At 43.8% G+C, this 22,081-nt stretch overlaps 2 protein-coding genes across 3 annotated transcripts in view; one reads left to right on the top strand and one right to left on the bottom strand.

The window, feature by feature from the left end:
- tnksa (tankyrase, TRF1-interacting ankyrin-related ADP-ribose polymerase a) overlaps positions 1-1,068 on the top strand; it is a 108,039-nt gene extending 106,971 nt beyond the window's left edge. For both annotated transcript variants that reach the window (XM_076284614.1, XM_076284613.1), the window contains 2 exons: positions 350-506; positions 897-1,068. In XM_076284614.1, coding sequence (XP_076140729.1) covers positions 350-506; positions 897-983 — 244 coding nt within the window. In that variant the 3' untranslated portion in view covers positions 984-1,068. The remainder of the gene's footprint in view (positions 1-349; positions 507-896) is intronic.
- Positions 1,069-5,387: 4,319 nt separating this feature from the next.
- dusp4 (dual specificity phosphatase 4) lies at positions 5,388-11,862 on the bottom strand. The gene is made up of 4 exons (XM_076284612.1): positions 11,338-11,862; positions 10,347-10,477; positions 9,384-9,603; positions 5,388-7,994 (listed from the first exon to the last, which is right to left on the bottom strand). Exons 1-4 carry the CDS (start codon positions 11,792-11,794, stop codon positions 7,594-7,596), a joined length of 1,209 nt encoding a protein of 402 aa, XP_076140727.1. The 5' UTR covers positions 11,795-11,862; the 3' UTR covers positions 5,388-7,593.
- Positions 11,863-22,081: the final 10,219 nt, after the last annotated feature.

Here is a 22,081-nt window from a genome sequence, read left to right as displayed (position 1 = left end):
TGGAGAGCAGTGTAAGAACTGTAAAGATAAGTAAAATAAAATGAAGTGATAGTGAAATAAATTGAAATGCATACAATAAAATAATACAAAATACTATACTGATTTGACAAAGTAATAAATAGTATTAAAGTGGTCATTTTAGAATGATTACTCTCTGTGTTTAGTAGCCTGATAGCCGAAGGAATGTGGACAGCTGGCTGTGTTGTAAAGCTTTATTGTACATGTTTTACCGCAAACGTTGCCTTCAGATCATTCCCGCATGCTTGTGACTGCACACATGACTACATATGATATAACTGTCCTTAGGTCTGACTCCACTCTCCCTCTTCCCTCTCCTCTCTTTATGCAGACAAATGCTGTTCTGCCGGGTGACACTGGGCAAGTCCTTCCTGCAGTTCAGTGCCATGAAGATGGCCCACGCACCCCCCGGCCATCACTCGGTCATCGGGAGGCCCAGCGTCAATGGTCTGGCCTACGCCGAGTACGTCATCTACCGGGGAGAACAGGTGAGTGTCGGCCTCATTTACAGACAGAAAGACAAACAAACATGGAGACAGGGTCTTATAGTAGCTCTGCTGGTACAGTGACACTATCAACATTGACATTGGCCTGAATAGCCTTTCCTGACTGTGGAAAATGTGTAGTTTAGTTTTGTGTACGTACTAAAAAGTTTTTTTCTTTTGGATTCAAGGATACCTTCACAAGATTGCTTGAGCTTTTTCATGTTAAATTATGTTTGTCAAACGTTTTCTTTGAAGAATTGTAAGTCTTCAAGTACTTAACCGCACATATAATGTAGATTGCTAACAAATGTTTACTTGGTATACATTAGTGCAGGTGTTTGCTATCTCTGGCTCAGCCTCTAACCAGCGTGCCCTCTGGACTCTGTCCCGCAGGCGTACCCAGAGTACCTGATCACGTACCAGATCCTGAAGCCGGAGAGTACAACGCCACCGACAGCCGCTGGGGAGCAGAAGTCCTAGTGCCCGTCCTTTTCTCTCTCCCTCCTGCTCTCCCCCCTACGACCCCCCCACCCACCCATCCACCCACCCCCTACGACTCCCCCACCCCCCGCTCAGGCCTTACGGAGGCCAGTTAGACTGTTACCCAGCACCCCCCCTACTTCACAAGCATTCTGGCCTATATTGTTGCCTCACCAAGCTCACACTTACAAACACACACGCACATACTCATCCTCACCAGTTCTCTAGGGATAGTTCCTCATGAATTTTTGTTTTTTAAATTAAATTTTCAGAAACTTTATCACACGAATCACACGTACTAATGGTAATGCTCTGTTTCCCTGGACTGATGTTTTTATTTATCAAGCGGATGTTTTATTTTATTTTTTTTTTCCCTTGGTGAGTTTGTTTACATGAATGTGTTGCCTTTACCAGCCAAGCTCTCCCAATCCTCCTCACGGCTTACTCCGATTGGCCAATTCAGTATTCCCAAGAGAGTGCACCCCCCACTCCCAGCATGCCTTGCCCTTTACGGTCATAGGTTGGAGTTGGGGGGGGTGTAGTGGGATAGTTCTTGGGGTCGGAGAGGGCAAGGAGGAAAGGTTTGTTTGGTTGGAGCAGCTCAGAACGCTGCTGGAGTCTCTGCAGGATCTCTTTTGAGTGAGAAGGAAGATGAGACAACCAAGTAACCTCTACCCAGCCCAACTTCAAATACATCAAAACTCCATCAGAGCCTAAACAAGATCATCCTACCCACACTATTATACACTCATCACAATGTCAGCCATTTGTAAATCATGACTGATATATGTTTGTTTAATTACTGTCACCAATTTGTTTTTGTTTTTTAAAGAGAACTCTAGACACACTAACATATGGACCATGGCATCATGTAATCAACAGGGGACCCGTTTGCTCAGTTTTACCTATTTTATTGCCTCTCTTCTCCTCTGTGATGTCCAGTGAACCTTTGTGAACCTCGACCCGTGTTGTAACTTGTTTTTTTCCTCTTTCCTAATGAATTGTACTGAAAGCCTTAGATGGGGTTCCCAATGGCTCACAGAGAGAAGATGTCTAGACTGTGTATATTTACTAGAGGGGTCTGAAGAATCAAGCTTTGAATTGTATATTATTATTTTTTTTTATTTTGCACAGGATTTAAAACCTAAAAAGAACATCTGACCTTTTCATAACCCATAACTGGTTCACCTGACCCATTTTGCTCACCTTTGTAAAAGAATTTGCACTTTCAGATGGGAATGATTTAATATCATTCAATAATCATTTTTAAAGTTAACCTTTAGAGAGAGAGATAGAGAAAAGAAAAAAACATGAATTATCCAGTTATGTGTACAGGTTCTGATAATGGACTAAGGCCTTTCTAAGAAGCTTTGGATGTTTCCCTAATGAAGAGAGTGGGTTTTATTAGTACTGTAAGTAATAACAGTGGTTTCCTTTGTAATTTTCCTTTATAATTTTTTTTCTCTCTTCAGGAGGAAACCCCGCAGGTGGTTGAACTTTTGGTTTCCTCTTTATTGTTTTTAAATTGGATTTGTTAACATAATGGAGATGATTTGTCTCTGCCTCAGTCATTCCAGCTCAGATACTCTGGAGTAAAGGTGATATTCTGACAGGTGTTATGTCGATAATGTTAAAACACTACTGATACAACAGCAGCTCAGTCCTCAGAGGAGTGCACGCTGCACTGTGGGAATCGAGAGGAGACCCTAGGGGAAGAGATGAGGTCGCTGGCCTGAACCTCGACGCCCTTCTTGCAAGCAGGTCATGGTGGTGGCACTAAAGCTCTGTTTGTTCTGTTTCATTTTGTTTTTGTTTCGGTGGGGTGAAAGGGTGTCTTGGTTTTGTGTCACTTTAGGTGTTTTGTCCTGGTGTCATTGCCACACGTCGGCCACGCTTTGACGCATTTGTACAGACAAACATTTGTTTTTCCCACGTTCCTGCTCAACTCCGTTGAACACTCCCTCCCCTACCCCTGGCGCTCAGGTCCCAGAATGCTCTTCTCTTCACAGCTTGGGGAGCACAGACGACCCAGGGTCGTTGCAGGGCCCCTTAATTGTCAACATCACCTCCCCTCAACGGAGGTTCTCGATTGCACCTCCCTTCTCCCCACTCCTCTCCTCCACCACAAGGAGAGAGAATTAATCTCCTCCGCCTTCCACCGAACTGCTATTTTTCTTTCTTGTGTTTATTTGCATTTTTTTTCCTTTATTTTTTTCGGTGTACTACATACTGATTGTGGTCAATTTGCCACACACACACACACACACAAAGACATAAACCTGATAAACACTCCAGTAATGTAAATCAGTCTTAATAAAGTACAGATGTCTCATGAAAACGGTGTCCTCTTCTTTTTTTCTGAAGATGAAATATGTTTGCAAAACAAAATAATCAGGTGTTTTTTACCCGGCTGTAAATAATAAATGAGACCATATGCCATGCTGCTTGTGCTTAGCGGAAACCCATGGCAGGCCTTGAATTTCTTTAAACTCGGTGTGCCAAATAAATTATGTAGCGTTTAACCTTCGACCTACATACATTGTTTCCTGGTGATGCTTTTTATGGTCAGTTTGTAAAGTTTAGACAAAGTAGGAAATAACGTTAGGAATCACTGATCAATGTGATTGGTAAGGCTGGACCAATGATTTCAAAAGCTGCAAGTGTTGCAAACGTTTCCCAATCGAGAGTTACCAGACTATTTTCACTTGAATAAGTCTGGATTTTTCCAGGCTATGTTCGATTAGGCCTAGTATCTCTCCATTTGCTTCAATGAAAGAACTTCCTGTTCAAGCCATCGTAAAGTGCAGACTCCTAACTTTCAGATTAGTCGTCCCTATATAAATAGTCTAGGCCAGGGGCGCTGCTAGCAAATTTGGGCCCTATGATAGACAATAATTCTGCCCCCCCCCCCACCCCCCCCAAGTTCGGTGCAAGCCACAGAAGCGTCTCTCCATGCAGGTATTCTTGTCGGCCACATGGTGGCGGTGTTGACCTTTTACAGTTTTGGATTGCTTTAATTATGGTCTCTCAAATAATTTGTTTACATAATGCCGTTATTACTAGCCAAATACACCAATACTTTGTTTGGAAATTGTCAAACGTTCCACAATATGATGCTTTCGTTAAGATGAATAAATGGTTTGAATCACAAAAAAATACTAAGTATCATCAGCACAGCTTTTGCCTCTATGGGTAGGCCTGCTTATTCTATTTTGGTAAACATGATCATTTCCCTTTGAATGGCATTTTCATCGTTAGGGTTTCCCATTAACTGGTCAAATAAATTGTGATGGTCATTTTGGAGCTTGGGTCTCGTTTTGCATGGTTTCTTTTCCATTCTGTTGTATACTCTTTTGATCCCGTGAGGGAAATTTGGTCTCTGCATTTATCCAAATCCGTGAATTAGTGAAATACACTCAGCACACACTAATCCCAGCGCAGTGAGCAACTGCAACAACAGCGGCGCTCAGGGAGCAGTGAGGGGGTAGGTCCCTTGCTCAAGGGCACTACAGCCATGCCTACTGGTCGGGGTTCGAACGGCAACCCTAAAAGTCCGAAGCGCTAACCAGTAGGCCACGGCTGCCCCAAATAAAACTATTACTATATTACTCAATGGACGGGTTAAAGGATAATGTCTATATTAGAAACAATTCACATAAGGACAGTCACACAGAGAGAAAGACCAGGGAGATATTCCAAGTACGTTGTTGCATACGTAGTGGCATACTTGGGTAAGTTAACTAAGAGTAAGAGGTAAACATCCTACAAGAGCCCTATGGCATTGTTTTGTATGAAGCCATACTGGTCTTCTATTGGGAGGTTTACCACTTACTTTGAGTTAACTTACCAAGGTTTTTCACTAAACCACATACTTGGAATACACCCCAGAAGTCTTCAGCACAGTGTGTGTTTTTCCTCTGACACCTCACACCCTGCATTGTCTTCATCTGTGCTTTAGGGGCTGTCTTTTTTATAGATGCTAGATTTATCTGTTGTGCAAGCAGTATTCACATGGGTGCTGGTGTTTTTATATATATATATATATATATATATATATATATATATATATATATATATATATATATATATATATATATTGTATTTATCTTTAAACTCCATCCATTCAATAACTCCATTGTTATAATGTATTGTTTGTTTCAAAATGTTTCTGATTTTAAACTGAATGTAAACATAATTCTCACATCTTCTTGAACCAAGCCTGACTAAATCTAGTAGGCTAACTGTGAAAAGGTTCTTCTTCATCCACTGGAATGTCCTTTTTAAAGATTTTGTCTAACAGCATTATATATAATGTCACAATTATAGATTGTGTATTGCTTAACATAGGCCTATTAGATATTGTTTGTTTTTTTGCAACTTCAATGATTGATGCCACACACAGACTTAAGAACATTGTTATATTTAACAATGAATCTGCAGAAATAAATAAAATGTACATACCATACATCAAAACAAGAGGAATTCTCTACAAATCCAACCTTTCTCAAATGATATTGCCTTAGAGAGTCAATAACATTTCAATGAACAGATAAAAAGTATTGCATTCTTCAGTGATTGTTGACAAAATGTACACATTTTCATTTTCATTGACCTACTCTAAACAGTATAACGGATGGGCATTAGAAATATCAGCTACCACCTACTCCAATGTGCAAAAAAAAAAAAAAAAAAATCACAATATTGCATCACTTAAAAGTGCTCTATAAAAGGTGCCCACATTCTCTAAACCAAATGAAAGCTGAGTCTCATACCCCCACCCCTCAAGAGCCAGGGTGGTATGGTTTGTAAAAATTATGACAACATAATTTGGCTAATATTTTGAAGGCAGATATTATGATTGAAATGCAATTTCTTTTTTCATGGAGCTGTGAGTCTAAATTCACTGTTGGCTTAAAAAAAAAGGTTTCTGGATGACGACAGAATCTCTTCTCAGAGTTACAGTGTATTTGGGTTATGGTGATTGTGTTTTACAGGTCAAGTTGACCGTCTCATAATCTTATCAATTGAGCATGGTTACCAATCTTACTCTCTTCCAAGGTTGTCTACGGTTACATCGATAACCCGACAGCATGCCCTACCTCTCTTCCTAACAGAGCAATCCAATCCAAACCACAGTGTGTGCAGACTCAGGAGAACATTCCTATATATATTTTTTTTGAGAACTCCACAGTCATCGATAAGGCATAAAGCTGAAATAATTTCTGAGCTTTTTTGCGTATAAATTAGCAAGGAACAAAAATCATAAGTTAAACAAAGGTGAAAAAAGAAAAAAAATAACACACTCATACACACCATCAAGACAAAAAGAAACTTATGGGGAAATAAAACAAACAAGACTGCAGTGCTTTGGTGGCCACTGGGAAGAAAGAAGAAAACATTATTGCTCTACTCAATGAGGAAACAGATACGGAGGCTAGCGTCTCTATTGCAGTTTAAATGCAGTGTCTCAAGATCGGTCCATGGGTCCATATGTGTACAATGGCAAAGGGGGGAAAAAATAAAAAGGGCAGGGATGATCCAAAAAAGCGCTCTCTAAACAAAAAAATAAAATAAACATAAAAGTCTCTAGTACCTTCTGGGTTCAAGGCACAGCCAAAAAACGTATCGTATACTAATACACTTGACCGTGAACTGCAGTCCTGTTGGAAATTTGTCAGGACTAACTGACACGGCAAAGTGAGATTAGGACGGCCATGTTGTTTTCGAGCGTCACTGCCACTTGAGACACCCGACTCTTCATCCTCTTCTCCTGTGCTCCAACATTTAAGTGTGACAGTGAATGAACTCATAGTAAAGGATTCTCTGATACAGTCCCACCCGGTGGAAACAACTGTGTGTTTGTGTGTGTGTGTGTGTGTGTGTGTGTGTGTGTGTGTGTGTGTGTGTGTGAGAGAGTGTGTGTGTGTGTGTGTATGTGTGTGTGTGTGTGTGGGGAGATGGAGAGTGGTCGGAAACAGGAAGCCCAGAGAGCAAGGTGCAGTGCCTGTCAGAGCTGAGGGGGCCTCCTGGACTGCCTCAGGAAGTCAGAGTACTGCTGGGTTTACACTGGGGATTAATGTCCTCACACTCGTTTCTCCTCTATCCCTCCATCCCTCCTTCTCTCTCTCTCTCTCTCTCTCACACACTCTTGTTTTCACTCATTCTCCTCTCACCAAGCAGCAGTATCAGTGTCAGAGTTCGGAAGCCACCTTAGGAAATGAGAGCTAGGCCCGTCGGGCTGCGATGTGATTCATGACTGTTAATGTTCAAACGTGTCCGTCCTCGGAAGTCCGGTCCAGTGTATAAAACGCTGCGGCGGTGGCAGCCAGCCGGAGCAGGTTTCTGCAGCTGGGGTTTCAGTTGGGGGAAAGGGGGGCAGCGGACGAGAGCTCGTCTTTCGACTGCTCCGCCTCCTAGCAGATCTGTGTCCAGGTTAGACGTGACAATTGTGAGGCCAGAAACAAACCAAAAAAATGCCCCTACAACACACAATCTGCATCAAACCCCCTCCCCCCCCCCACACACACACACCAGCTTTGGGCGGTAAAAAACAAAGCAAGTCTCTGTTGTGCGAGTGAGTCTCTTAAGGCCACGGCCTGGGCTCCACGTATCAGCAGCTGGGCGACGTGGTGATGGGGTTCTGCAAGTAGGAGAGGCTACTGGGCTGTCCATGCCCGTGGGCCGCCGCCGCCACCACCGACACCGGGAAGCTGAAGATGTACGTGGGCGAGGCGGGTACCGAGGAAGACTTGGAGCCCAGCGTGGTGGCACCAGGACTGGCCGCTTCGGCCGCACAGCTGGTGGCCAGTACCTGCGACTCGAACTGCAGCAGCTGACCCATGAAGCTGAAGTTGGGCGAGATGATGCTGCGCCGCTGCTTGACGAACTCAAAGGCCTCCTCCAGCCGCACGCGTTTCTTCATCATCAGGTAGGCCAGGCAGATGGTGGCCGAGCGCGAGATCCCTGCGTGGCAGTGCACTAGCACGCGCCCGTTGGAGTCCTTCACCGAGTCTGGGGGGCAGAGAGGAGGAGGTGCCGGTCAGACTCACGTTGACATTTACACATTATGGCAGATCATGGTATATAACATGGTATGTACTGTAACCCCTGCTGCTACTGTGAAAGAATACTAAAAGACAATAAGAATTATTTGCAGTAGCTACTTGCAGTAGCTGATTTTGGAGACCGGCCATCTTTTTTATTCTAGATCATGGTATGAAGATATATTGAGGGTGTCGAAAAAACTGCACTTAAAATCTGAAATTGGACTTGGGGATGAGGTCATACCACTGTAATGACTGTCTTATGGATCACTTACGTGTGATGTATCACAAAATCTTTTCTGTGAATAGTCACTGAATACATTTCCTTTCTTCAGCATGACTAATTTACTGTCACATGCTGCCCCCTACACCACCTCAGCCAGACAAATAGACAAATGCCTCCAATAAATTCCAGATATACCCCTTGGCCTCTTGGCCACTGAATCACATAAACATGGCCACCCTGTCGAGACTAATGACCCGGTAATTAAAAGTAAGACAAGAACTGGGCGGCGGTAACAAAGATGGCCACGCAGTGCTTGAGCAGCGGTCTCCGGCAGCTGTCGAGCGAGGAGGCTGCGGTGAGCCCTGTCAGTGTTTTCTCAGCTGTTCAGTGGACTGTCTGCATGAGCCCTGCTCTTAATTACACATGGATTAGTGTTCTGTGCCCATATTCAAACACGCGCACAAGCACACACTGATCTACGTTAGCCCCCAATACCAAGCACCCAAGAACTGAGGATGAGTCAGACACTGGTCCCTCAGCTCCACTCTGACGCAGGCACACACACACACACACACACAGACACGCACACCTAAAGATACTCTAGAATGCGGCAAGCCCATTGGAGGGCTGTGCATCTCTGCAGCTGCTCTGATGAGGATGTTTGGAGAGAGAGAGAGCCGTGCCACTGATTTGGTCTACAGAAATGGCATCTGAAGAATCCCCGCCCCACCCCTTTCCTTATGGAAATCCCTACCAGTAGGGAGACCCCATACTGTTGCCTCCACCCACGCCCCAGAACCCTCCTTCCCTAACACCACCTCAAAGCATCTCCTTCCTATTTACTTTCTTCCGTCCAAGACAACACACCCAACATTTTGTATCTTAGGAATCTCTTTATAGTCAAATTTGGATCTCTGAATGGCTTCAGTACCATGCATTCACTCTGGTGTGGATTTTCTATTTATTTCCAATATATCTAATGAGGTACAATTTTTCATTCTGTATAAATACTACAATAATTTTGCATTTTCATACAGGCAGACGAGTGTATATAAAAAGACATAAAATAAATATTTATGGTGTCAGTATGAGGAAAATATTGTTATGATGACAACGTAATATGGAACTTACCAATAAACTCAATGGCTTCAATAAACCATGAGCTGATGTCCTCTTTAATATTGTCCTCAACGGGAATGCACTTGTACTGGTATACACCCTCAAAATGATTGGGACAGTTCGACGATACATTCAGTAGAGCAGAAATCCCCATGCCATCCAACATATCCTTCTTGGAAGCGTGCAGCGCACTGCCGAGGAACAGAAACGGCAGGATTTCCACTGGACCACCCTAAGCAAAGGAACAAACGCGGCAAATGAGAAGAGCTTGCGGGAGCGTTTTTTTATCATGGGTATAATCAATAAAATGTGCATTAATAATGTGTATTCAATGACTATCATTTAGAAGCTCTCTATAAATAAACACACACGGTTGACTCAGGTGTGTCTGATGAGTCAAAAAAAATATTTTCTAAGTCGAGTGCGGCCTACGGCTCAGTAAACAGGTATGGGTCGGGTCGCCAGGCCAACTGTCACAGCGGATGTGGCTGACTATTATGCCTTGTGATAATTCCTTTCTCTTTGCACACACCCACATATGCAATTAAAACCATGCGCCCTACATTCTCTGTGAGGTTATAGGACAGGCAGCAGTGAAAAACAAGCCATGGTTGTTTGAGGAGAAATAACGGCATCACAACAACTTTATAATGTTGTCATCCACCTAGTCATTTTTTTACAGAATTTGACGAAAAATATATTGTTTTGTTGTTTGTCTTTCCCTTGATCAGGCCATAGCGTATTGATTCTGGACTGTTATGTCACTGCTTCCTAGTCTTAATGACAGGAAATGATCGATTATGTAAAACAGCCGTGAGTGTATCCGCCACATCACACCCCCTCGGCAGCGGGCAGAGTGCTTTTTATCAAACCGGAAAACTGTGCATAGCAGGATGTCAGGGGGGCTTTTGACATTACACAATGAAGGGCTTCCAGCTGACCTTATAGGCCTCGAAACAAATAATCGCCCGTTACCTGGTCGTGCTGAGGGGTTCCACAGGAGGTAAAGCTGGAGTCTATGACAGACAGAGGGGTGGTCGACGACGGCAATGATTTGGTTTTTAAACAAAAGTCTGGGTACTGAGAGAAGAATCTGTCGAAGCCTCCTGTGGGGAAAAAAACAGAGGGGATTATCATTAATGTTTTCTTTTTATTATTTTGCAAAAATGCAAAATGTGAACCACAAATGCAAATGGTGAATAGGCCCGTATTTTATTAATACACTTCAGAAAACATTGAACAAAAGAGAGCACTTGCACGTTACAGGCTAATTGTAAGCCTTTGCCTTTTGCAGAAACTATATATATATATGTGTGTGTGTGTGTGTGTAGCCAATAACTAAAATGATAATGATATATACCGTTATGATAAAGCTTTTATGAAAAGTATTGCTCTCTCGGCAACAATAATGCATTACGCATGCATGGGATCATTGCGCATGGGTTTTCAAAGATTTGGCATGTGGTAGCCTAGTCTACATTGCAAATGTACTAAATTGGGCTTGCATGTTTGGACTGGAAAGTTTTCATCATTAAATACAGGTTACATATTAGAGAAATAAAATGGACTAAGCTTTGTTGATGCAGTTTGCAGTAGCTTACATTCCCGTCCACTGTGTTATGATTATCGGGATGACATCATACCAACATGCGTTGTTTGGGAGTACCCTATCTAAGAGTCTCTCAAGTATCTCTCAGTGTTTACAGGTTTGTCCATTAAGATTAATATTGAGAAATAAGAATGAGAAATCAAGTTTAAGCTAATGTCCTAACGTAAAGGCAAAATAATGGCAAGCGGTGATTACAGCTTGCACTGGGAACATTCGCTATTATCAGATGCTGTGCTGATAGTGTCGACTCTCGAGTCAGTAACCTATTAATACGCAGCTGACATTTTAATGGCGACTTGGACGTTACAATAATGTCGCCCTGGACATCCAGGGAGATTGATTTGAATAGACTATTACCTTTAAGGAGATATACTTCAGTTCCGAAGGTGTCCCTGTATATCGCATTAAGCACCAGTGTAATTGTGCTGTCCTCTTTTATTGTGTCCGCGTCCGGTGTCCTCTCGTCGTACAAAATAACTGCAGAATACAGTCCCGATTTTAATCTGCCTCGGGCTTCCTCGTCCCCCGACAGAATTTGGTCCAAACTGACCGAGCCCTTCGCCCGTCTTCGTACGATTGTGTTACAGCGAATGTTTACTGCGCTTCGGATATGTCCGGCGCTGTATGCCAGAAAAGATCTGCAGTCCAATACCAGACATTTTGCACTGTCGTCCTTCAGCAACCTTTTCAAAACGCTGCAATCCATTTCGCGAAGTTCATCCATGGTAACCATTTTTTCACTTCGGGCTACCACACAAAGCTGAATTTGGGATAGTCCGTTGAAAATACACGGCGAATGCAAGTAGACAGTCATAAATCCAAAGCAGCTCCCGTGTAAGTTAATGTTGCTCTGTACCCTCCTGAGAGCATTAGCCTACTATCACAGCCAGTTACCTCTTTCCGTTTTATGAATGAGGCTCAGACGCCCGCTCCATAAAAGGGAGGCGGCGTCACAATGAAGGTGACGTCATCTACTAGCACCATTCATTAACTGTTCTTTCTTTTCTCCTCATTCATAAAAAGTCAACGATCAATGAGCCGCCCATAACGTCCTTTGCTATTCATTGACAGGAGACTTTGGTATAATTATCTTACTTTGCAAACGACAGACCTCGACGATTTCGCGTTTCCTTTAGTCTACACTAGGCTGGGTTACCTGTTAAAAAATCTTTAGTATAGCCTAACCTAACCCTTAAAGCCGTGTCTTTCCCTCGACTACACAATTAAACGCGGGTCGTAGCGTCACTGATGTATTCCATCTGCACACTGTTCGGTAAATGATGACTGGCTATGCTGCTGCCCCATCCTGCAGCCGCGTCTCCCTGCTCCATTTTTCAGACGCGCTTCAACTGTGCCTTTTACATGACAACGGAACAGTGAAAGTAATAAGTGTTGCCGACCCACGCAGATTTATTCTATCTCATGCCTGGATTCAAGCACCGTTCATGTTCTACAGTTAATTATTAAAACCGTGCTCAAATCATTAAGTTAGGTCACGGTAACATTGTGTCATTTCTATGCACTCATCTGTAGATAACATTTCTTTGTCTTTACCTTGGGCATCACACTTAAAAAACTGCAAGAGTGGTTGGTGTTTTTGCATTAGGCTACTAAAATGTTTCAGTGTGCACATAATGTTTCACATAGGGTAGACAACACATGGGTATCGCATTGAAGTATAAAAGCATGTAGCCTAGGAAAATAAAGGGGCAGAACACATTTGAAAACATAGGATATAGAATATGGAATGTTCATTATCTTGCATTCTGTACATAATGCAAATCTCATTCCGGAATTAAAAACGTTTTTAGTGAAAGAAGTAAAACACATTATCAGTTTATTATAGATTATACTAGATTATCACTGAGAATGCCTTCCTGTGATAAAGACAATGTCAGGGGTTGAGATTAGATCACTTTCACACAGTCAGACAGCCTTGCTTACACTAACAGAGACAGGGAGAATCACACATTTAGACAGACCGTTGTCACTCAGTCTGTAGACGGATCTATTTAATTATCCCAATAACTGTGAAGCATCCCTGATAATGAACTAAACAGACAGGAAATGTGTCAGCACTACCCCCCACTACCATCACCACCACCACCAAATGGCTGCTGGAAAGTGTGAGTTGTGCCTGTGAAAACTTAATTTAAGTGTCTAATTGGAGAATATGCTGTGTTCTCTGAGAAGGGTGCAGGCTTGGGCCAAATCCACTCTAATTGTGTTTACTGTGATCTGTCATGCCAGGCTTCTATGTGATGACTAGTTTTATGGCCAAAAAATCATTGTCATTGAGATCATGTCCTGTCGAAATCAATGCCCATACCGGCCTGCCTGACCCATTGTCATTCAGTTCATGTCTTGACCTGTTCCACAAACACGAAACCCATTCAACAGGTGGGGGGGGGGATCATTTAATAATTACCCTAGGTGCCTTAAGTGTTGTGGGGGATGGGAGACAGAAAGAGAGAGAGAGAGACACTCAGTCAAAGAGAGGTCATCTTTAAATGCAACAGTCTGCTGATATCTCTGTGTGCATTTGAAAACCCTTGGATTTGCATCTCTTGACACAGGGCCTTTCAGGGGCACGGTGCATTTGCATGGCTTTTTATCAGTATCGCCTAAGTTGACTGGAGGTAATGGTTATGCCCCACATAGTCTAAAGTATCTCACAGGGGTAAGACAGTGGTAAATGCAGTGGTAAATGTCCTTACAGTGGTAAATGAGACAAGATGCTTTCCTGAATTACGTCTGGTACTGATATAATGCATTTATTAATGACCCCAAGCAATAGTCATACTACTAGGTTACATATATTGGTCGTACAACTGATAACAATTTCTATCCTGATATTCCCCTTTATGGTAGAGCATTTAAAAATGTGCGTTTTCTAGTCTCCATTGGAGTAAGCTAAGGATCCAATGAAACCACACTCTGGTTTTCCATTGCACTGTTTTACACTGCACTTGTGTCCGAGGCCTCAGGAAACACACCGTCCATGTACACTCGACACACACACACACACACACACACACACACACACACACACACACACACACACACACACAAAAAGCCTTTAATGTGTGAGAAGAAGGTGTTGGTCTGCCTACGAGTGTTGCATTGCGGTAAAACTGAATTATGTATGTGAGGTTTTGAATGTTTCAGAGTGGAAAGAGAAGCGAACGAGAATGAGAGAGAGAGAGAGAGACAGAGAGAGAGAGCAAGGTGTGGAGAGGCGAGAGGCCGGTGTGGCAGCGGCAGGGAGCGTAAAGCCAGGGCGGCTGAGTGGCCGGCAGCGGTAAACGGAGACGTGATGCACCGCGCCACACCACGCCATGACATGCCACGCCACGCCACACTGCACTGCACTGCTCTCTGACAATGTCAGATTGACATGTCTCCGGTCGCCATGGTAGCGGCTTCACATGTGCCTGGGTGCAACGCTCTCTCTGGGACCCTTGGTAAATCACAGCTGTCATGGCAACAAGGGAATGTGGAGATTCACTACAGAGAGAGAGAGAGAAAGAAAGGAAGAAAAAAGACAGAAAGAAAGAGAGATAGGTAGGTAGCTGTCAGTGTGAGAGTGGCTTCAGCCTCTATGGAGTGGAAAGCTTTGACGTCAGCCCCAACTGCTGCCCCGCCCTTGGCGAACAGGCCCCCCTCCCTCATCCAAGCAGGAGGCTGGAATCCCTCACTCTCCCCTCTGATAGACACAACCCCCAAATTATCCATGTCTTCCTCCTCTCCTTCTCACATTTTTTTTCTCTATGTTACCATCTTTTCCTCTTTTTTCTCTCTCTCTCTTTTCTCCCATGGCATGATAGGGAGTAATCAGCTCCCTCTCTCTTTCTATTTCTCTCTCTCTCTCTCTCTCTCTGCATGCTGTGTGGAGGATGAGTCACAGGATGGGGTGATGGCAGCGCTTTCTCGGCTGTCACTCTAAGATCGGACTGCTCCTCCTCCTCCTTCTCTCTTTCTCTCTTTCTCATCTTCCCTTTCCTCCCAACACACTAATACGATAGTTGTGCTGTGCACTATGCCTCCGAGACAATAGGTGCTCTGCAATTAAGGATGTTGATGCTGTGCTCAGTTTGTTGGCTAGTATTTCTAATCTGAGAGAGGAAGAAAAAAGATGAGAAGATATATTGACGTAGACACACTGCTAGCTACAGGGGAAGAAAGAGAAGAAGAAAGAAAGAGATGAGTGAGAGAGAGAGGGGGCTACCGTGGTCATAGGAAGGGGAGGTTGCATATGTTGTTTGCGAGTGATGTTGTGCATGGTACAATCTCGCACAGAGCACCATTTGTTTTGCTCCCTTCCCACTGCGGATCTCATGACCTGACTGCCTGATTTCTCTGGGGACCGGAAGAAGCCAGTGGGAGTGAGAGAAAAATGCAGCCGGGGAACGAGGAGGTCCTGGGTCAGACGGACTCCTCGTCCATTTGGCTTGGCTATGTTCTTAGAACCCTTTGATGTTCTTTTGGCCCGCTTCACAGGATTGTATTACTCAAAACACTGACAAATAATGATGTTTAAACTTTAACCTGAACTTCATAGGAAACGTAGGTCCAGTTAGACAAGGTTGATCCCGTTATGTCAATATGGCACAATTCCAAAGATCATGTTACTATCGAATTGGCTTGGTGAATTACTGGACTACTACATTCATTTTCATGCAAACTGTGCAAAGAGCTGTTTGTTGAATGGATAATAAGTTAATAAGTTATCCACAGTGTTATTCTGTGGCCAGATGTTACCTCTGCCTTAATATCGCAGACCAGCCTGGTAGAAAAGTTGCATTAGAGTCCAGAGTATGTGTGTGGCAATGTGGAAAATGTTTGTGCGATGTTTAGCCTTACTCTTTGTCTGACTTCAACTGGGTTGTCGTTGTTACACACAAATCAGGACAGAGCAGACGAACAAGGGCTAACTGAAATGACCAGTGTGAATCAGTGTCCGACAGATTACTTCCATTTCCAGTCAGCACATATCTGTTTATTATTTGTCCGTTTCAGGAGGTAAAGGAAAGTTGTGAATGGGCCTCTCTAAGAGCCTGGGTAACTTAACCCATTACAAGCTAATAGGTGGCTCATCTCTGGGTCTTAGGCAAGCCTATACATCGCCTGGGACTGGAAATGTATGGACTGCAGGGAATGCAGGAGCCAAACAAATTTCATACTCTCGATCCCTGCATAATGCTAAGCTAATTGGTCAGCTGATCAAGGAGAATAGGGCCTCTTGTTCTGGGCCCGAGCCATGCAGTGCAGAAATGCTGTTCCCCTTTCCCACTTATTGAGTCGGCATCCATTAGATTCTAGTAATTATGACATTAATCAGCATCACAATAGTCTGATTACAAGGAGACAAACACATTAGTCCCGAGCATTCACTGGAACCTAGGCACACAAAACCACCATGGCTATCTCCCAAATCACCATATGTATAAATCTTTTGCTATTAGTGTATTGAAGGGTCATTTTCTTTTCTTTAAATGTCTCCAAAAAAGTAACATGGCCATCAAGTATCTTGTTATAAATAAATTAAATTCAAGACTTTGCATCGAGCCTAGGGCTGATTTTTACATGTGTGAAGGGTTTTAGTTACAGGCCCCCCTAAAATACGGATGATTCTAACCACCGGAAACCTGCGGCTGTCCGCTTCGATGCACCCAGCCAGGCCACCACAGACCAGGTGCTTTTCATACTGTCAAAGGCCTGCTTCTCCCTTCTCATTCAGAAACAGAAAACAACACTCCCCTCACCCACCCTCTGCTTCTCTCTCTCTCTCTCTCTCTGTTTGTCTCTCTCCCTCCCCCTCTGTCTCTCTATCTCTCTTCTACCCACTCACTCCACCCTTGCGATCATGTGACCACATCTCCGGAAGCCGCTTCCTGCTCATTCAAAACCTCACAGCTTTGCATAAGCAAATGAGACTCCAGCCTCACACACTCAGCCACATTTGAGCAGACATGCACTGCACACACACACACACACACACACACACACACACACACACACACACACACACACTCACAAACACACACACACACACTACACACACACACACACACACACACACATATACATAGACATACACACACACTACACACACACACAGATACACACACACATGCACGCACACAAAACACACACACACACACACACACACACACACACACACACACACACACACTCACAAACACACACACACACTACACACACACACACACACACACACATATACATAGACATACACACACACTACACACACACACAGATACACACACACATGCACGCACACAACACACACACACACACACACACACACACACACACACACACACACACACACACACACACACACACACACACACACACACTCAAACACACACACACACACACACACACACACACACACACACAGACAAACATACCACTTATCAGATCACTAACCTAATCGCTTTCCACACTCCAACAAACACCCATCTACCTGTTTTCCTGCCTACACATAAACGACAAAACTGAGGGAGGTGGAAAACAAAATGAGTGGGTGAAAGAGTGTGGGAGAGAGAAAAAAAACAAGTGGAGACAGAGGGATTGGGGAAAAGGAAGAGAGGAGAAGGAGATAGAGAGAAAACAGATAAAGTCAGCCTGAACGAGAGGGAGAGACAGAGAGAGACAGAGAGAGAGTGGAGAGAGTGAGGACAGAGAATGACAGGATGACAGGGGGAGGTTGGGGTCTGTGACTCTTCATCTGTTGGTGAGCAGGGGGATTATCCCCAGTCCTCCTATCCGCCATCCGCCCCTAGCTGCCTGTGGTGGTGGGTGGAGGGGATAGAGGACGCTTGAGAGGGAGGGGGTGGGGGTGGACCACTGGGGCTGAAGAGCACTGGCACGTGGCAGGCAGGAGGATCCTGAGCCGAGGGGGATTAGGGAACGGATGCAGGGGGGGGGGATCATATCAAATGCCTCGTGCTGGAGCTAGCCCCCCTGGGACGACAGCACAATGGGGACGCCCAGTACACTTGGAGACCCAGAAGTCACAATGCCTCGGGCAGAAAGCCCTCATCACGACTCCCCATTCAGCACGTGGCTCTGACTGAAAATGTGAACCACTAAGAACTTCCAAATGCAAAGGGAATGACAGCGATGAAAGCTTTCTTTGGCTCCATGTAGAAGGGTTTAATTATAGTGCATGCAAATGCGCTATACTGTTATCTGGTGGCTTTTTATGATTATTACTCTGCCACATCTAATTCAGCTAACATACAAGCTTCATTCAAACTGTGCACTGTATTTTTAATTTTCGTGAACTTTACACTTTGACTGACAAATGTTCAACTTCTAAGGCCAATTTATAGTTCAGGCAACAAGTGTCAGTGGACAAATTTGACATAAAATGAGACAAAATTTGTGTCTGCTAGGGTGGTATGGAGCTTTCAAAAATGTTGAAATGCCGCAGACACAGCTGGCTTCTCATCACAGCATGACAGCACCAAAGACACCAGGATGTAGTCTTATTTACACCTGTGAGATACTGTGGTCTTACTGTCCGTGCTGTGACAGTGTATTTTTGCCCGTGAACAGAAACGCTATTTAAAGATTCGCTCGGATCCAGGGATCAGTGGGGATTCAGATGAGAACATTCTCCTGTGTTCATCAGTTCCCATGGTTACCTCGTAATTGTGTTTACTTTCTAAACTGTTGACTTTGGCACACTGACATGTAGTCTGATTTGGATGAAAAATATGTAATAGCAGTAAAAATCATGAATTGGTTTACCATTTATGCGAGTGTGTTTGTGTGTGTGTGTGTGTTTGTGTGTCTGTGTGAGGGCCAATTTGTCATTACAATAAGCACATAATGGCGTAATGAAAATTTTTGTTTTAGAAAAGTTCACATACACATTTTCGGAAATGGGCGATACCTCAAAGCCCAACCTACTAACTACGGGCATTGACCTTTGTTTATATAGCTTTCCACATCCTCAGCTCATCAATCCAAAGGTTAACAGTTCGCCAGCTTGTTGGCCAGCATTCCAAAAAGCAAATTTGTCCTCGTTGTGCTATTTTCTCCCCACTCCCGCTAGAGCAGTAAACAGCCATTTTGAGGCCTGAATTGCTTCCTGGCCAGGAGGTGACCACAGACCCCGGCACCTCCTCCTGCCCCAAACCTGACCCAAGACACTAGGGCCAGACACATGGTAGGGCTCAGCTACTTAACCTGTCTGTATATTACTTGAATACAGTGGTGTTCTAAATATTATGAACATGGCCTACATTGTATTTAGTATACTAAATACTAAATACTAGTATACGTTGTCTATTTGTATTGTTTAGTGTCTTTATATATTGTATAGTGCCTTTACTGCTAGAATGACAACCAAGTACCAAGTAGTTTACTAACTCATTCACTAAATAAGCCTATTTATGATTCCGATTCAAACCCACCACCATCGCCACTATTTTATTATTTTCTCTTTTTTTCTTTCTTTTTTTCCCTGGGCGCAGGAACATTGTTGGGCTGTCATCACCCCGGCGTTGATCAGGAAGCCATGACTTGGTGTGGATTGCCATGTTGGCTCCTTCTGAAGCCCTCGAGGTCATATGATCAGGGCCAGTTGCCCAAGAGTTCAGCTGAAACACACACACGACTCTTCAAAGAGGTTATCCCGAGGGAGTGCGCTGTCAGCCCAAGTGTGTGAACGGCCAGAAGGGAAAGGTAAGCAGTCCGTGGGAACGCTGCCGCACTTTGCGGCTTGTCGAGTGCGTCTTTGGCGACGTATTAGAGTAGGTAATGGTGTTTCTGTATCTGGTTGCACAAACCCTCATTAGCTTTAATCTGGTTGCTAAACCGATTTAGGCCTGCCAGCCAAGCACAAATTAACAAAGTATGTCACCCCATTCATGAAGACAGCTGGCATATGTGTGTGTGAAGGGAGGCGGCGAGTAAGAATGCTTCCCTCAAAGGCATAAAAAGTTAGCAGAGAAGAATGGAACAATAGACTCTTGTAGGAACTCTAAACTGTAAAATAATCTGAATTTTTGAGTGATCAAAATATATGGACAAACAGGCCCATCAATATCAAACATCTCTAAACAATTTTTTTAAGGCATAAAAAAATGACATCAATGTCATGTGTGGAAGTTGATGTAACAAACAGTGGCCTAAGCAACAGAAAGTGAGTCAGGAAATTACATTAACATCCGATGGCATCAAAGCAAGCAATGGCAGACAGGGTTGTCTGCAACACGCGTTGACCTACTTTGATCTCCTTTCAGCATCTACTTAGCACTGATAGATGAGGCTCTGCATTTATGTTCTTTGCTACTGTGCTGCTTTCATATATATATATATATATATATATATATATACAGTATTGTTTTTACACCACCACTCACTGGTTATGTGAAATGATCAAGTTTGATTTGTTGCTTGGCAACAGTGGGTCCTTATGCCATATAGATGTCTTCCTGGTGAGTATTTCCTCCACAGTGGAGGAGTGAAGTTGTAAAACTCACTTGAAGGTGCATATGAAAAATGGCTGCGTATTCGCCATCGACAATCCATCTGTGTTAACCTAAAACAATTGATCTATGGCTCCTGGATAGCCTGCTGCCCCACCAGTTGTAGCTTCTGATATTGATTCAGCATAGCTGTCTGGAGCCGGTGGCATCAGCATTGTTGTTGTTCTGTGTGTGTGTGTGTGTGTGTGTGTGTGTGTGTGTGTGTGTGTGTGTTTGTGTATGTGTGTGTGTGTGTGTGTGTCTGTGTGTGTGTGTGCATTCTTTTTGCCTGCATTCTGGGTCATTAAACATGGAGACATAATGAATGTGATTAAACGACTCCGATGACGGACAGCGCCAAATTATCAGAGTGTGTTCGATCGAACTATCCATTTGCTCACATCCTGGAGATGGCTTAAAAATAGCCCCAAGGTCAGGCAAAAGAGTAATGAAAGCCCCTATCGTCCAACAGGACTTGCATTTACAACCCCGCCTGTCAACAGGTTTCAGGTGCAATAAAGGAACTTTAAGCTTAGTGGGTGAATTCTGGCTGCCCCTTGGCCAAGAGGTGGGGTGATAAATTTAAAAAGCAGTTTACTTAGCTGTGACTTAATGGCACTAAGGGTTCTCTAAGGACTATGTGGAGGGTATAGAAAACCACTTCAGAGCACAACAGTCACTCATTACATGGTGTTTTACACTTCATCTGCAAATAATCTAAATCTTATAACATATGATACGATATGATACCATTTCATACTAATATATATGCCAAGAATATGTCACATATGCAGAGGAAAATTCTATAAATGTTAAATGTGTCAAATATGTCAATGTTATAAATGTTATCTTTGTAATATCCGGTGCCTAATGGCTTATGAGGTAGGTCTACCTGAGCAGAATACAGTAAAGTCTTGTGTGTGAACTCTTGCTGGGTAATTTCTGTAAACAGTATTTTTTCATGTGATGTGACAAAGAGTTGCGTTCTTGCATCATGACTTCCCGTTACTGAGGAAGAACTCAGGCGAACTCTCTCACAGCGCATTGTATCCTCAGCCTGAGCAAGGTCACGTTTTTCACTACCGTTTTTTTTCTTTCTTTTTTTCTTCCTTCTCTCCCGACCACACGGCAAGACTAATGAAAGTCAACTGCAACACAACAGAGGTATTCTTCAAGCACTTCCTGATTCTCTCTCTCTTTCTCTCTCTCTCTTTTTCTCTACTGCTTTCTTGCCTTGGAGAGCGTGACAAAGGCCAGACACAGGAAGCTCACCCCTGTCAGTGAAAATGGGTAGAGAGGAAGCAGCCTTTAAAGTGTGCTCTTTTTGCCACCTGGCTTCACATCAACCCCCCCCCCCCCCCCCCCCACATCTCTCACTTACTGAACCCCGGTCTGTGGTGGCTGCCAGGAGGTGAAAGTGTGGTGGTTGCAGAGGAAGCAGACCACCGTCGCTAATGTGACAGGCACACTTTAAAGTGATTGGATTACTTCCCTGGGCTTTAATTGCGGGCCGAGGTCAACGCATCTGGAACTGAGGGTCCACTGATGTCCAGGAAGAAAGAGGCCCATCTGCCTGCCAGGCCCCTGGAGTA

Source organism: Alosa pseudoharengus, unplaced genomic scaffold (genome assembly GCF_046254945.1).
Source record: "Alosa pseudoharengus isolate Yale_2024_CS ecotype anadromous, Long Island Sound unplaced genomic scaffold, YU_APseudo_1.1 YU_APseudo_1.1_scf_14, whole genome shotgun sequence".
Taxonomy (NCBI): Eukaryota; Metazoa; Chordata; class Actinopteri; order Clupeiformes; family Clupeidae; genus Alosa; species Alosa pseudoharengus.
The sequence above is the reverse complement of the archived record's forward strand: the minus strand, read 5'-3'. Positions and strand labels throughout refer to the sequence as shown.

Coding starts and splice junctions, on each gene's coding strand:
- dusp4 (XM_076284612.1), bottom strand. CDS start 11,794: ATGACTGTCTACTTGCATTCGCCGTGTATTTTCAACGGACTATCCCAA. Junction 10,478..11,337: donor TGAAGTATATCTCCTTAAAG/GTAATAGTCTAT, acceptor TTTTCCCCACAG/GAGGCTTCGACAGATTCTTC. Junction 9,604..10,346: donor GAACCCCTCAGCACGACCAG/GTAACGGGCGAT, acceptor TCCTTTGCTTAG/GGTGGTCCAGTGGAAATCCT.